At 47.2% G+C, this 16,310-nt stretch overlaps 1 protein-coding gene across 1 annotated transcript in view; it reads right to left on the bottom strand.

Annotated features, from left to right (window-relative positions):
* The window catches only part of EEPD1 (endonuclease/exonuclease/phosphatase family domain containing 1), a 145,919-nt gene that overhangs the window by 15,945 nt on the left and 113,664 nt on the right, over positions 1-16,310 (bottom strand). The window contains exons 4-5 of the mRNA XM_004045309.5: positions 4,064-4,174; positions 748-882 (exon numbers count right to left, since the gene is read on the bottom strand). Of these exons, the coding sequence (XP_004045357.1) occupies positions 748-882; positions 4,064-4,174 (246 nt within the window). The remainder of the gene's footprint in view (positions 1-747; positions 883-4,063; positions 4,175-16,310) is intronic.

Genomic DNA, 16,310 nt, shown 5'->3' with positions numbered 1-16,310 from the left:
TCCAGCTGCTGACCATTTTGCGGTTCATTAACACTTCCCAAGGGCATCCGGGGAGAACCAGAGAGACTGCGCTCGATCAATCTGCTGAGCTGCTCCCAGATGCTGGGGGGACAGAGACTCCCACATGGGTGATGCCAGTGACAGGACTGCCCCTGGCCCACAGCCCAGAGCTCCTCCTGAATCCCCTCCAAACCCAAACCACCCCTTGAGAGGCCTTTCTCCCTGGTAATAAAGGAATCGGGCCTGAGATGCAGCCGATAAGAAGGGGCTCCTCAGGCCAGTTCTGCTGCCCTTGAATCCAGCCATTCCCTAACACCTGGCCTTGTGAACCAGTGCCAGGAAGGTGAAGGATCACTGAAGGGGCTTTTGGAAAGTAGGCCATCCAGATAATCCCCCAAATTCTGTATGTCTGAGGTGGGGTCTAAGAATCCCTGACTGTAGGAAAATCTCCCCAGGAGACTCTAATGAGGGTCAGGTTTAGGAGCTATACCAAATCTCCCTCCTTCCCCTCTCTCCTGCTCAGATGCCAGAGTTACTGGGGCTGTCTCAAAATCCCTTTCATTCCTGCCCTGGACAAGTTCACCTGCCACGAAAGCCCCAGGAGAGACAAAAATCTCCAATCATGAGAGGCTGAAATCAAGGCAAAAAGACGAGACTTCTCTTACTCATGCTATTACAAAATGAGCCCTTTTCTTTCCTTTTTAGAAAGAAGCGGATTCCACGTCACAGATGGCGTGGAGCAGGTACCTTGAACCTCCCGAGGTATGGGCTGGGGCCCGCCGGCTTCCCGTGCCCGTTGCTGGGCGAGCTCTCCTGTGAGCCCGCGTCTCTCAGCTCCATGCCGGCCGCCGCGTCCCATAGGAATCCTGCATACCCAGCTCCCTGCAGCGGAGAGGGAGACAGAGTCTTGGTGCCAGAGTCCTAGCGCCACCTGGGGAAAAGAGGCAGAGAGGCCAGAGAGACCGAGAGGCAGTAGTCCCTACTCTGGCTCAAGCTGTTTCTAAACCAAAAGCACACCACGAAAGCCACAGCCACTCTCCCTTGCTGTTCCCCAGCCCAAATAATTTCACATATTGCCAATTTCAGAGCTTTCCATACAGACAGGGTGGCCTGGGCTCTTCTGTCTTTGGGGGGAGGTGGGTGAAGCCCCGGCTAGGCACAGAGATATCTTCAGAATCATCACATCCCATGAGGTAGCAATTCATGCTCCCATTTCCCAGATGAGGACACTGCTGCTCAAAGAGGTTAAGTGACTTTCCTGAAATCCCGCAGCTGATCACAATGCTGAGACTAAAACATATAACTCCAAGGGATGGGTGTTGCTTACTGATTAGCTGCAGCTTACAAAAATGGTGCCCGGCACCTAGTAAGAGCCCACTCAGTGTTTTCTGGGTGAGTGGAGGTCACAGTTGACCTAATGGCTTGGGGCTGCTCGAGGGCCCTCCGCAGGTGGATGGGGCCATGGCAGAGGTGTGAAGCTTAGGTCAGAGGTGCCAGGGCTGGTGGTGGGGCAGAGTCCTAGTGCCTAGTGTTAAACCCTGCTGCTCTGAATGTGCCTGCTCTGCGCTGCTGCCGCCACCACTGGGGGCTTGTGGAAGAAGACACACTTCTCCTTTCTACCCCACCACAGCCTCTGCTGTCCATGAGAATGCTTCCTCAGCACCCGCTGCCTGGGAGCCATCTGCATGTCATTTGAGAGGCCAGCAGTGCTCATCACCACTCTTCCCCATTGCAAAAGGAGGGGAAGTGACTCTGCACAACCACCCTCCTGAGCAGCCACCACAAAGTCCCCAGGGTCAGCTCTGGTCTAAGCCACATGCCTTGTCTGAACATGCGTGTTTTTAGGAGGAGGGAGGGAGGGAATGAATGTATTGTATGCTGTGCCCTTCTATATTTGAAATTATCTCCTTGCCCACCCCCTGGAGAGTGTGCTGGTTTGAGAACGAGAAGACCTGGGCCTCAGTCCCACCTGAGTCACTTAGCCGCGGGACCCTGGGCGAGCCACTCAGTTTTTCTAAACCTCAGCTTCCTCCGGTTTGGAGGGAGGTATGACTGCCCTGTTGGCTTTGGAGGATTATCTCTCCATCTACTATTTCCCAAGTCATGGTGCCAGAGTAACTTACCTAAAGCATCACTCGAGTCATCTTCCGCCCAAAAGCCTTCAGGGGCTCCCCGATGGCCCTGGAGGGGAAGCCTCTGCGGTGGGGCCTACTCCTTCCTCTGCCTCCCTCACCTGCTCAGCACTGTTTTCCCCACCCCCACTTCCCTGCATGCTGCTCCTTCCACCGCTGGTTTCTTGCCCCCTCCTGGGAGCCTTTCCCAATGCCCCTGACCTTGGTGCTCCCCTCTCCTCCAGAACAGCAGCCAGAGGAACAGGGTTTCCAGACAGAGAGAGTGAACTGGGCTCAGGTCCGAGCACCACCTCACATTGCAAAAGGGTGGCTTTTGCACAATACTGCATGGTAACAACTGGGTAGACATGGACCCAGCAGCAGCCAGAGCCAGGCATGAGCTCTCTCAGTCCACTGCAGGTGGCCAGCCTGCCACCTCATGCCCATCCCGCCTGGCCCTGGCCTGTGCTATGTTCATGATGCATTCCAATGCATAGTATCTTTTAAAATCCTATAGCCACCCTATAGGTGAGCTAAGAAAGGGCTATCGCTCTCATTTTACAGATGAAGGAATTGGGGCCGAGAGGTTTTGGTGGATGGAACTCGGGTCTCCCTGCAACCTCATGTTGTTTTCCAATGGCCTTGACACCCTGACCTGGAATGGGGTTACCTGTCTTGCCTTCCAACAGGCTGTGCACTCCCTGCGGGAGGGGCCAGGTCAGGCTCCAGCTGGGATCCCCACTGTGTCTTGCAAAGAGTGAAAACATGCAGGCATGGATAGCTGGGGCTGTTTTTCTCACCATTGTGTACCTGGCATGAAACAATATGCCTGGTACATAGCCACCTTTCATTAACGATTTGTTGAATGAATGCAGTGCTGAATGGACTATAAAATGCTTGTGAAGCTCAGACACCTACATACATGTAAAGTGCAATCAAAAAAGGAAGGTGGTATTATTCTTATTATTTCCATGTGGACTGGAAGGGAGAACCCTGAACTAGATGCATTCAAATTCAGCTTTATCTCCAGGTTTCTCTGAATGTGTGCTGACTCACTGTCAGCTGCAGGAGCCATTTACACCCCCAAACATAAAACCCAGAGACAGAAGATTTACATGCACCTTTTTAAGTAGTAGCTAAAAAGAGAGTAGGGGCTTACTGTCAAAAAATGGCCACTTTTAATCCAGCATAAATTTATGATTTAAGAGCCTACATTATAAACATAATCATATTAAGTATAAATCACATGTGTTTGTAAGCATGTTAGGTATACTAGGGATTTAAAAATCTGCATTTATAGGAAAATTATGTAATAATACATTTTCAACTCCTGGTTATTATCAGGAGTCTGTTTAAAAATCTAAAACTCCATTGATGTTAAGCATTGCAAGGTGAATAAATCTGGCCTTGAATAATAATATGAGGGAAAACATGTATTTACAGAGATTTACCCTTACCTGCTCATATGGGTGATACTGATGAAAGAAAATTCAAAACCAAAATCTGCTGAACATTTCAATAGAACATTTCTATGTTGAAATTATGTGCATAATTTCTACCACTAGAAGCAAATACTTCATGTGTGAACTAAGGTGAATCTGAAGTTTTCAGTCAATGAGTAATGAGCTCTGCACAAACTTGGCAGAAGACAGAACTGTGGCGAAAGGATTAGAAGGACAAAGGACAGAAATACCCATTTGTTGCCTTTCTCCTCTCCTCTCCTCCCAACACCCTAAGCTCTCATTTCCGTCTTGGCAGGAGTCCATTCCCAATCTAAACGTGAACCGAAAACCAGGGCATTTGGAAATGAATGGCAAGGATTTAAAAATTGGGCAGAAATACAAAATTGAACCAAGGATATTGGCAAAGGAAATTTTTAAATGCCCTTGATTAGGGGAAAAGTATGTATAAATTAAATGAAGGGAAAGGCCAGGCTTTGCAGACGAGGGTACCTTCTGGAGCTGATTCGAGGGCTTCTCAGCAACAACAGCCTTCCAGCATCCCCGGGGCCCCTTCCACTTGCGGATGTTGGGCAGGGTCGGCTGGTTTAGCTCCGTGCAGAACTGCAAAGACAGAGCACAGGTCAGAAGCGTGCGTTCGCACCTAAAGCAGTCCCGGCTGGCAGCGGCCTGAGAAGCCAGGCACTGCATGATTCTGAGTCATCAGCCTTATTCAGACACTGCTGAACTACATCCCTGTTTTTCAAACACTAGGGTTTGCAAGAGCCAGACGACTAAACAAGCACCACACATTAAAAAGAAAACTGCCTGTGTGTGAAACACCAAATTATCACCTGGGGACTCTCAGTTCACAGAAATTGATTCTCTCTGTAGCATTCCTGCCCAAACAGTTCAAAAAAAGTCATCAGAATCCTTTTCATCCTTGTAAAAGCAGTGGATTGAAGGTCCCAGGAGGATCTGGATCAGCGTTAAATCCAAAAAGGTAACAAGATGGATACATGGTGACTTTCTTCTTCAGGGCTCAGCTTACAGGGGCAAAAAATGACCTCCAGCTTCAACTTGAACCACTGTAGTGCTTCTCTTGTTTACCTCTTGCTGCAGAGAGCTGCTGCTGCACCCACACACGTGCACGCGGCATGCACTTCTTTTGCTAATGCATGTTGCACCAATATGGCTGTAAAGTGACTGTCACTGAGGCAAAATAAAATTGCACACAGTAGGATGAGGAGTGGAACAACTATCCACTTCAAAGTATGGAGACCAGCTCCTCTAACTCATGCCTCAAACACAACCCCTTCTCTTGGGGTCACGCCCCCTTGTGCTTCACAAGCCTTGGAGCACTCCACTCGTTTATTTCTCTAACCACCCCTACGAGTGAGAGCCTCTTGGCTTCCTTCCAAGCACATCACCACTCTCTCCGCTTAAGGACTCATTCAGCCCCACTGAGGCAGCTTACACCCCTATCCAGAAGACCCCAGCATCTGTACCCGTCGCCAGCTGCTCTCCTGAGTTTTAAAAGCACTTCCCACTGCCTCCTTAACATCTCCACCTGGAGGTCTCCTTAGCCCCTCACAGCAGCAGGTCCCAAAGGGAACACACTATTCCTTCCTCCACCCAGTGCCCATCTTGGTCCAAAGCACTTCCATCCTTCCTGCTGCTCGAACTCCTTCCTCGCCTCCCACCAGCGCACTGATTCCACTGTCGCATGTGTCTGGGGTGCTTCCTTTCTGTTCTCCAGCCCCACTGCTGGAGCCTGTTTCAGAGTCCTGTCTTCTCTCACGGGGGTCACTGGCATAGCTTCTAAGAAGTCCGTCACTGGACCCACCCTGCAGCTATTCACTAAGTTCACCGTCATGGCCATGCTGATGCACCTCTCTGTGGTCCTCAAAGTGTGGTCTAGGGACCAGTAGCCACAGAATCACCTGAGAACGTGCTAGAAATCCTAGACCTACTGGATCAGCAGCTCTGAAGTGGGCCCAGCAATCTGTGCCTGAACAAACCCACTGGAAGATTCTGATGCACGCTTGGGTTTGAGAGCTGCTGTGGCCACCTAGGTCCTCCCTCAGCCTCTGCCCCAGATCCTGGTGGTGTGTGAGCAGCCACCCTCTCAGCAGAGCCTCCCAACGCCTCTGCTGCAGAAAGCCACTCTCATGCCCCCTGGGCAGCCCACATACAATGGTTGGGAGAGGCCAGGGTCTAAAGGTCTGGTCTTTCCCCTCACATTGCTTTATTTGTAAGAGGGAAGATGAAGCACCAGTACTTCATTACTGAGTACTGAGCTAGTCATTTCTAGAGGGACAAGCGCTGTGGGGAAGATGAAACCAGGCAAGGGGAGGGAGAGTGCTGGGAGGTCTACTTTAGAAATGGGCTATTCTAGGAGTGATGCTGCTTTTACAGTTAGTCATGTAAGCATCTATCTTTCTCCAGCAGTGGACTCCACAGGGCAGGGACTGTACCTGAGCCTCCTTTATAAACCCCTACCTGGCACAGAGCACAGCACCCAGTGATGCTCTCAAGCATCTGCTGGTGAATCAGAAAACTCAAGGCAAGACTGCAGTCTTCAAATCTGTGCATGACAGCATGACAAACAAAGCAGAGGCGGGGAAGGGGGGGCGGGGATGCGGGGAGTCGGGGTGGTGGGAATTTCTCCTTAGGCTATTATCCAAGTAACTGCCTCCATTGTAACCTGACTCTTTGCATACAGATATGTTCTCTGCTGCTGAGTTTGTCTGGGAAGTATTCTCTCTGGAATTTGCTCATCCGTGACTTTTATAGGTTCTACTTTCAACACAGCCCAGAGCAGAGTGGCTGTGGAGAGAGTCACTGCTGACAGGGGTGAGGGAGTGGGGAAGGCGGAGAGGGTGGGGTTTTACCCTGGATAAGTCCCCTTGGCCAGATGCTCCTGGCTGGAAGCCATCCTCAGATGGGAAATAAAACACTTTGGAAGATGCAGCCGGAATTTATCGACTATAACTTTAGGGATCCTGCAAGGAAATGTACTTCACAAAGGGTCCCATTTCCTGCCAGGGAATCATTTGCTTGCTGAGTGATCATTAGTGCTGCATCCAGGAATCATTAAAAACAGAGCAGCTCTCCAGTGCCCAGCTGGTGCTTTGCTATTCTCCTCGCAGGGGGTCCCAAACCTGGTTGTTCATCAGAATCTCCTGGGATGCACCCTGGAAAGCTCTATTTTTAAGAAGCGCGCCCCACCCCGCCCCCCTACCAAGGGATCAGCCAACCAGGTAGATCAGAGAGGCCCAGCCCTGGAGGTGGAGAAGGAACACACCATGGTGCTGTGACTCCCTGTCTGCAGGCAGTGGTGCCACCAGGATTGTTCTCCTTTTCCAGAAACCTAATCTCTCCTAACCCCCAGGAGGACCTTCAGATACCTGAGGACAATTGTATCTCCCATTCATACCCAAACCCCACCCTGGCTTAGAAAAACCCCTTCCTGGCAACACCATTTTGATGGGAGGGGTCGGAAGTCTGAAGAGGTGGCCCAGGCTGACAGCACTGATTCCCATGCTCGTGGCTCTCACAGGTGGTCTTTTGAGCTGGTCACAGTGTGAGCACCAGTGTCACCTGGGAATGTGTTCAAAATGCAAATTCTCAGGCTCTACCCCTGACTTACTTAACTAAAGACTCTCAGGGGCGGGGCCTAGAAGTCTGCATTTTAACAGCCCCTCTAGATGACTCTGATAGGTTCAAGTTGATTTCATGGATGAAGAAAAGACATTCTCATTTTTCTTTGCTTTCTATTAATATTTTAAAACTTTTCACTCACAGGTAAGCTCTAGGAGCCCTAAGGAAGCAGAATCCCTGACCCTTAAGGGCCATCTTTATTCTGTATGCCTGAAGCCCTGTCCTTAATAACCTCTCTCAGCCCACAGAGCAGATCACCGACCCCTCGCTCTGCCTTCTTCTTCAGTATTTACGTTATTAGGGATAATTAATAACTTGAGCGACGAGGGAGATAAGTGTTTATGGCTACAAGCATTCTATGTCCTAATTTTCATGACCAGACTTAAGGAAGGAGTAAGTATTTTCTTCTATTTTTAGGACTGAAAAAAGAATTGTTAACTTAGCTATCTGCACTAACTATTCACAGAAAACCTAAGGAGGTGAGCACCTTTCAGATGCTTGCTACTCAAAGTGTGGTCCCTGGACCAGCAACATCAACCTCACTTGGGAGCCTGCCAGAAATGCAAACTCACAGGCCCACCCTAGACCTGCTGCAAGAGAATCGGCATCATTTTCTCAAGGCCCCAGTTGAGCTACGAGCTTCTCAAGCTGGAGAATCCTGGTTTAGAGCCTTCCTGTTGACCTGTACCAAGGCAGATGCCATTGCACGCACCGTCTTTATTATTCCTGGCACAGTCCACAGGAGGTAAATGCTACCAGTTATTCATGAGTACAGTGCTGCACAGAAAGGTTAAGCCCAAGCTCGAGTTCAAATTCAAGGTTACACAGTTAGTGGGAGGGTCTGAACTCAGGGCTGGTTCCTGCTGCTCTACTTCCTGGCCTAGACAGGTGGAACAGGGGAGGCAGGGCAGATTCAAAAGTGTTGGGGCTGGCCCCCTCTACTGAATCTTTGGCTCCTTTCTCCCAAAAATTTCAAAGGAAAACAAAAGCAGCCTCTGAGAGCTCTCAATCTGAACTCCACCTTCAATTGTTTTATTTAGAGCAGCTGGTTCTCACACTTTTTGCTTTGCCTACAAAAGGAAGAAATAATACTCTTACGTAAAAGCAGCCCACCAGGGCAGAAAGGTCAAAATGGAAGAGGGAAGGTTTGTGTTCATCACAAAGTGTCCCAGACCAGTCTGGCCTGCAAAGCCCAACTACTGCCACCCCACCCTCTCGGGTTTCTGAATCCCCAGTGGCTAACTCATCACCTATCCTCATCTGGTTCTTGTTTTTAAAACCTTGGATTGGTGGACCCCATCCTGGATTGACTGAGTCTGGTTCTTTGAGGTTCTGGCCAAGGTTTGTACTTCTAACAAGTTCCCCCAAGCAATTCTAAAGTACAGTTTGAGAAGCTCAGGCAAGGCTAGACAATTGCTGATTTAGCACTCCTAGTTTTAATTCCTGTGGCCTGGGAAGACAGCTTTTATTATTCCAAACAAACAAATACTATTTTGGCTCTCCCGGGACCCTGTACGTCAAAAGCCTCTGACTTGTGGCTGTTAACAGATAACCTTGTGAGGTAATGAATGAGGCAATATACTGAGCCCGTCACACTATGGCACACAGTAGGTACGCAATGGGCATTTGTTGAATGAATGACTCAGTGGAATCTCTCCTAGGGATCCCAGTTTCCCGATTTGTTTCTCCAGCATCAGACCAAATTGGGTAAAATTGGGTCTTTTAGCATGCTAATGCATTATAATTAGTGTATAAAGAGCAGTGAAGACGACCAGAGGTCACTTTCATTGCCATCTTGGTTTTGGTGGGTTTTGGCCGGCTTCTTTACTGAAACCTGTTTTATCAGCAAGGTCTTTATGACCCGTATCTTGTGCTGACCTCCTACCTCATCCTGTGACTTAGAATGCCTAACCACCTGGGTATGCAGCTCAGTAGGTCTCAGCCTCAGTAGGTTACCCAGCCCCTATTCAAGATGGAGTCACTCTGGTTCAAATGCCTCTGAAAGTCAGACATTTAAACTCCAATCTACGAGATGTACAAGGTGCTGGCATTTAGAAACGCCAAGTCCTAAAAGAAAGACTACTTTGGCTACACCCTTGAGCTGTGTTGTATCTTGGGTCAGCCCTGGATCAGGTGACTCTGCAGTGACAAGGGGTTCTAAGGCTTGAAACCAACCGATATGTTGCTTGTGGACCTTTGGACTTTTTTTCTCCTACTTTGGCTCCTCCCTCTTTCTGAAAAGAATATTCCATAATTCATCTGGTGCTCACTCGGAAATAAAAATAATAAAGGTGGTTCGGGCGCAGTGGCTCACACCTGTAATCCCAATACTTTGGAAGGGCGAAGCGGGTGGATCACGAGGTCAGGAGTTCGAGCCCAGCCTGACCAACATGGTGAAACCCTGTCTCTACTAAAAATACAAAATACAAAATACGTGCCAGGCGTGGTGGCGCGTGCCTGTAATCCCAGCTACTCAGGAAGCTGAGGCAGGAGAATCGCTTGAACCTGGGAGGCGGATGTTGCAGTGAGCTGAGATCGCGCCACTACACTCCATCCTGGGTGACAGAGTGATATTCTGTCTCAAAAATAAATAAATTAAAATAATAATAATAAAAATAAAGGTGTTCCAACTCCACTCAGTGGTCTGTCCAGCTACCACTAAGTTCAGAGATCCTTTAGTCTTTCCCTTCCAGTGAAATTAAAATGCAACCTGGGACTCTGTGAGCAATTTATAAAGATGTGTTGCTAATGGTGACCACACAGCTGGTGGCAGAATATCAATAGTACTGGTAGGCATTTTAAAGTAAACTCTGAATGGCCATCCTCATCCTGCTTCCTGGATGGGTGGGGAGGGCATGTTTTCATTTTGAACCCTCTAGGTCAAATTTCCAGATGAAGCTGCTACACCGAGGTGGGTGTTTCACTTGCTTTCCTGACTCTGGACGTGACTTCCCTTTGACAATGAGTTTTGCAAATGGTAACACTTTCCCGTGTGTTCTCAGCAGTAGCACTGAAAACGCAATCTATTTTGGTGGATGAAGATGCACAGGTGAGTTCTCCTTAAAAAGACAAATCCTTACCATAAAAGAAAGAAGCCCTTTTCTTAGGCCGTGCAAGGTCAGGAGACTGAACTTTCATTAGAATACAATAGGACACAGGGCAAATGACAGAGGCAACATTTTTAGAAATGTGAATGGTAAGCAAGGGTCTCCGCATGCCAGGAGCTTGCGTATGGGGATGTTAACAATCGATATTAGAAGGCACTGAACCTGAGGATATCTGTGGGTGAGCACACGGGGGCTGCAACCGAGGAATGCCTGGGGTCATTACAAAATGTCAATGAAGGGACAGCATTAGGAAAAATAGCTAATGTATGCTGGGCTTAATACCTAGGTGATGGGCTGATAGGTGCAGCAAATCACCACGGCACACGTTTACCTATGTAACAAACCTGCACATCCTGCACGTGTACCCCAGAACTTAAAATAAAAATGAAAGTCAATTTACTCTACGAGAAAAGTGAGAACGCAAAAGCCAAATTATGTCCAAGTATAAACTAAATATTAACCATGTTTGGCCTGCTAAATATAACAAAGAAGCCTACTACAAAGTTTTTCTAGGATATTTAAAATATCAAGATATTAATATTTTTAAAGGCCACATGGCCTACAGGGCAGAAATACACTTTCTCTGCTGAGGTCTACTGAGTGCCAAGGGACTTCATGGTTCTTAGTGGCTTGCACATGCCCTGACTCTCCTTAGGGCTGAGGCAGGAGCTCACACACTGGATGTAACATGGTCATAAAGCAACAGCAAGGAGTATTTCAACCTTCTTTCTCCCTCAGTCTGTATGAGAGAGATTTCTCATTGGCTCATGCCCTTCAAAGAGAGGAGCTGGGTTCCTGCAGAGCCAAGACAAGGTGTACCTACCTTTGCTCCAACGCAAACGCAGGTATGCATCCCAGAGGGGGCAGGCCCAAGGTAGGGCAGGGAGCAGTGTATCTTGGGGGCTCCAGGGCCACTTTGAACCCTCACACAACACTGCCACAGCACTGCCTCTAGGATCCACTCCTACTGGCCCAGGAGCTCATGGAGGGAGAAGAGGCAGGCCATTCCCTGGGTCACTTAAAGGCTCAGTGAGCAATTATTCTTTTCCAGTAATGAAAGAATGAGCTGGGCTTGCTTCCTCGTGGCTTTGGAAGTTTCCTCAGAGGGCCACATTTATGGGTGGAAGGAGAGGAGCACAGAGGAGCTCTGGGACCCTGCACACATCACTGAACATCTTTGCGCCTCAGTCTCCCCATCTGTTAAGCAAAGGGATGGGGGGAAATGACTCCAGCCCAGGGCACGTCTAGTTCTAAAAGTGCATGATTCTAGAACTCTGGGAGGAAAAGGCAGGAGGGAGGGGCTAGCATACAACTGAGAGAGGAAATATGAGTCTCATAAACATTAAAACCCCTTTCTCCCTCCTTCTCTGTGATAATTGCCATGTGAGCTCCACCTAAAGACCCCTTCCTAAACTGCCTGGAATAAGAGCTCACTTTTAAGCTCTTATTTACTTAGGTAGTAATCCCAAGAGGTTAATTTGGGTAAATCCAACAATGGTAAGAAGACACAGGTGGCCAAGAAGCTATGATGAGGTTGGCTCCTGAGTCCTGTTTTTTAAAAAAAGCCAGGGGGAGGAATGGGGAGAAAAAGGAAACCAACATTTACTAAGTACCAAGGATATGGCAGGCACTAATCACAGCTCATATTCAGTCCTCATGACAACCCTGGGAGGTTGGGAATAACAGTCCCATTGGACACACGACGAAACCAGGGCTCAGAAAGGTAACATAGCCGGGTCACTTACTGACACTCAGTAAACAGAAACCAATCGATCCGTGAGTGTGTGTGTGTGTGTGTGTGTGTGTGTGTGTGTGTGTAAGCATGCGCCAAATGCATTCCAACTTGTGAGTTCCCTGGAGCTGCACAGTCACCACCCTGCTGAGGTCAATTTCGTCACTGATGCCTCGGGTCACATAGGCCCTGATGACCCAGATTTCACACAGAGGTCAGTACATCGGTCAACTTTCCTCCCAGGAGGGGCCGGGGCTGGTGGGCCATGCCCACTCCGTGCCACATGCCTAGCATTCAGAGCTTTGTAAGGAAGCCCTGTTCTAAATGCTCAGGTCCCACCCTTCCTTGTCAAGAGAAGCCATGGGCTTCCTGCTCCTGTGTCACAGTGTGCCACTTGAAGGGTGGCTCTTCCCCATTCTTCTTCCATGGGGGCCAGGAAGGCATTCTGCATGATGGTGCATCCTTGTTTAAACATTCTTATCATGCAGAGGAAGGTAGAAAGCAAACAAGGAGACATTTCCTCAGCCCCCGCCACCAGCTAATTATTAGCTGCTTTTACAGAACCAAGGTAAGTGACACCCACGTGCTCTCCCACCACGAGCGACTGCTGGTTCTGTTAGCCTCTCCATGTGCCCCAAAGATACCAACCACATGGTTCCTGAGCAAGATGGTTACAAATAAGCGAAGGGAGCACACACACACACACAAAAACAAAAAAAAACAGAAAAACCTTGCAAGGGCTATTATGAAACTGAGAGCAAGATGCAGTGGCAAGTTTGTGGAGACTGAAGTGAAGTTAGGAGGAGGGAGGAGCTGTGTGGGGTGCAAACACACTCCTTAGGGACTTTCACACTGTGGCCATTGTCATCAGCGTCATCTTCATCACTCATCTCTGCCCTTTAGGAATATTCCAAAGGTTCTTTACTTCTCCAAAGGTCTTTGGATGCTAAGACTCTTAATCCTAGATGGGAATTAAGACTTCCATAGTAATTTCATGGGCTTTTCTTTTCTTTATCTTTAAATTAATGGCAGGGGGTGGTGGTTCATGCCTGTAATCCTAGCACTTCGGGAGGCTGAGGCAGGTGGATCACTTGAGGTTAGGAGTTCAAAACCAGCCTGGCCAACATGGTGAAACCCTGTCTCTACTAAAAACACAAAAAATTAGCGGGGCATTGTGGCAGGCATCTGTAATCCCAGCTACGTGGGAGGCTGACGCAGGAGAATCACTTGAACCTGGGAGGTGAAGACTGCAGTGGGCCGAGATTGTGCCATTGCACTCCAGCCTGGGTGACAGAGTGAGACTCTGTCTCAAATAGAATAGAATAGAATAGAATAGAATAGAATAGAATAGAATAGAATAGAATAGAATAGAACAGAACAGAATAGAATAGAATACAATAGAATAGAGGCTTATGTTCCTTACAGCTTAAAATTACAGTTCCAAAAATTAACTCCAGATGGATTAAAGACTTAAATGTAAAACCTAAAACCATAAAAACCCTAGAAGAAAACCTAGGCAATACTATTCAGGACATAGGCATGGGCAAAGACTTTATGACTAAAACACCAAAAACAATGGCAACAAAAGCCAAAATTGACAAATGGGATCTAATTAAACTAAAGAGCTTCTGCACAGCAAAAGAAACTATCATCAGAGTGAACAGGCAACCTACAGAATGGGAGAACATTTTTGCAATCTATCCGTCTGACAAAGGGCTAATATCCAAAATCTACAAGGAACTTAAACAAATTTAAAAGAAAAAACCAAACAACCCCATCAAAAAGTGGGCAAAGGATATGAACAGACACTTCTCAAAAGAAGATATTTATGCGGCCAACAAACATATGAACAAAAGCTCATCATCACTGGTCATTAGAGAAATGCAAATCAAAACCACAATGAGATACCATCTCATGCCAGTTAGAACGGCGATCATTAAAAAGTCAGGAAATAGGCCGGGCGTGGTGGCTCATGCCTGTAATCCCAGCAAGGTGGGCAGATCATGAGGTTAGGAGTTCAAGACCAGCCTGGCCAACATGGTAAAACCCTGTCTCTACTAAAAACACAAAAAATTAGCCGGGCGTGGTGGCGGGCGCCTGTAATCCCAGCTACTCGGGAGGCTGAGGCAGGAGAATGGCTTGAACCTGGGAAGCAGAGGTTGCAGTGAGCTGAGATCGCGCCACTGTACTCCATCCTGGGTGACAGAGCAAGACTCCAACTCAAAAAAAAAAGATAATAATAATAATAAATAAAAAGGAAACAATAGCTTGCTGGAGAGGATGTGGAGAAATAGGAACGCTTTTACACTTGGTGGGAGTGTAAATTAGTTCAACCATTGTGGAAGACAGTGTGGCGATTCCTCAAGGATCTAGAACTAGAAATACCATTTGACCCAGCAATCCTATTACTGGGTATATACCCAAAGGATTACAAATCATTCTGTTATAAAGACACATGCACATGTATGTTTATTGCAGCACTATTCACAATAACAAAGACTTGGAACCAACCCAAATGCCCATCAATGATATTGGATGAAGAAAATGTGGCACATATACACCATGGAATACCATGCAGCCATAAAAAAGGATGAGTTCATGTCCTTTGCAGGGACATGGATGAAGCTGGAAACTATCATTCTCAGCAAACTAACACAGGAAAAGAAAACCAAATGCCACATGTTCTCACTCATAAGTAGGAGTTGAACAATGAGAACACATGGACACAGGGCAGGGAACATCACACACTGGGGCCTGTTGGGGGTTGGGGGCTAGGGAGGGATAGCATTAGGAGATATACCTAATGTAGGTGATGGGTTGATGGGTTCAGCAAACCACCATGGCACGTGTATACTTATGTAACAAACCTGCACGTTCTGCACATGTATCCCAGAACTTAAAGTATAATAAAAAATAAATAAATAAAGGCTTATGTCCTGCTATAAATAAATACAAGTGCAGGATAATTTATAAAACAGAGAGTCAGAAAAAAATTAAGTATAATACCACTGTGCAAAGACCACTACTGCTAATATTTTTGGTGGAATTCCTTCTAGGCTGTTTCCTGTGCATTTTATCAATATATCTTATATGTCAGTATACACACACATATGCACACACACATTCTGCTTTTCCCACTTATACTGTGCCATGTTATCATAAGCTCTTCTAAAATCAAGTCCTTCCTGGGCCATCTAACCTGCTGTTGTTCAGTGTGCCATCTCCTTGGTGGCGAAGCTTTCATTGGCTGGAGGAACTTTCTGCCTTTTTGAGGTTCATTTCTAATCACTATGAAACATCCTAAAATCACCCAGCAAGGTAGCAATAAAACTTCACCCACTATGCCCTCTCATGTTCGAAATGATTTTTATCTATATGTTTAGAAAAGAATCCTAAGAATTTCAAATGACAATATCGTTGTTTCCAAAAGTAAATCAGTAGGTTTTGTTGCTGGGTTTTGCTTTATTTTTTAAAATTTTAAATTAGAATAGAGATGGGATCTCACTATGTTGCCCAGGCTGCTCTTAAACTCCTGGGTTCAGGCGATCCTTCCGCATGGGCCTCCTGAAGTACTGGGATTCCGGGCGTGAGCCACTGCACCCAGCCTGCTTTGTTTTAATACACCTGCCTGTGATAAACAGATGGCAGCACAGGGGCCTGGAGTATGAATGACCAAAGACATTAACCCCTCAAAACATATGATCAGAAAGGACATGACTCTTTAGTGTTTTAGAGACAGGGTCTTGCTATGTTGCCCGGGCTAGACTCCAACTCCTCAGCTCAAGCAATCCTCCTGCCTCAGCCTCCTAAGTAGCTGGGACCAGGTGTGAACCACCACACCTGGCTTGACTCTTTCCTTTTTAAATCGCTGACTGACACAAGACAAGAGTCTTCATAAATAGCTTAGTTTTTTTCATCTGAAGACAAATAGTCCTCACCTTAATTTTTTCCCTCTAGCTTTATTTATAATAAAGTGGTTCTTTAGAGAATTTGTCTTGACATCAACCTGTATTTGTTAGGACCTTGAGGAGCGCGTGAAGTCCTAAATAAGCTGAGTAGTTTGGTTATCTGTGTGTTTAAAATGGCCATGGGATTCCCAAGCCAGAACTTGGTGGGAATGTCTACTGCCCACTCCAGTGCTTTAAACAAACCCATGCAGACTCCAGAAGGAAACACTACTGCCATCACTCATATTTCTCTTCTATGAGAAGAATTCTTCCACGTCCTGAATGCTGAAGTCCACTCATTATTTAATAGT

This window comes from Gorilla gorilla, chromosome 6 (genome assembly GCF_029281585.2).
Source record: "Gorilla gorilla gorilla isolate KB3781 chromosome 6, NHGRI_mGorGor1-v2.1_pri, whole genome shotgun sequence".
Lineage (NCBI taxonomy): Eukaryota > Metazoa > Chordata > Mammalia > Primates > Hominidae > Gorilla > Gorilla gorilla.
The sequence above is the reverse complement of the archived record's forward strand: the minus strand, read 5'-3'. Positions and strand labels throughout refer to the sequence as shown.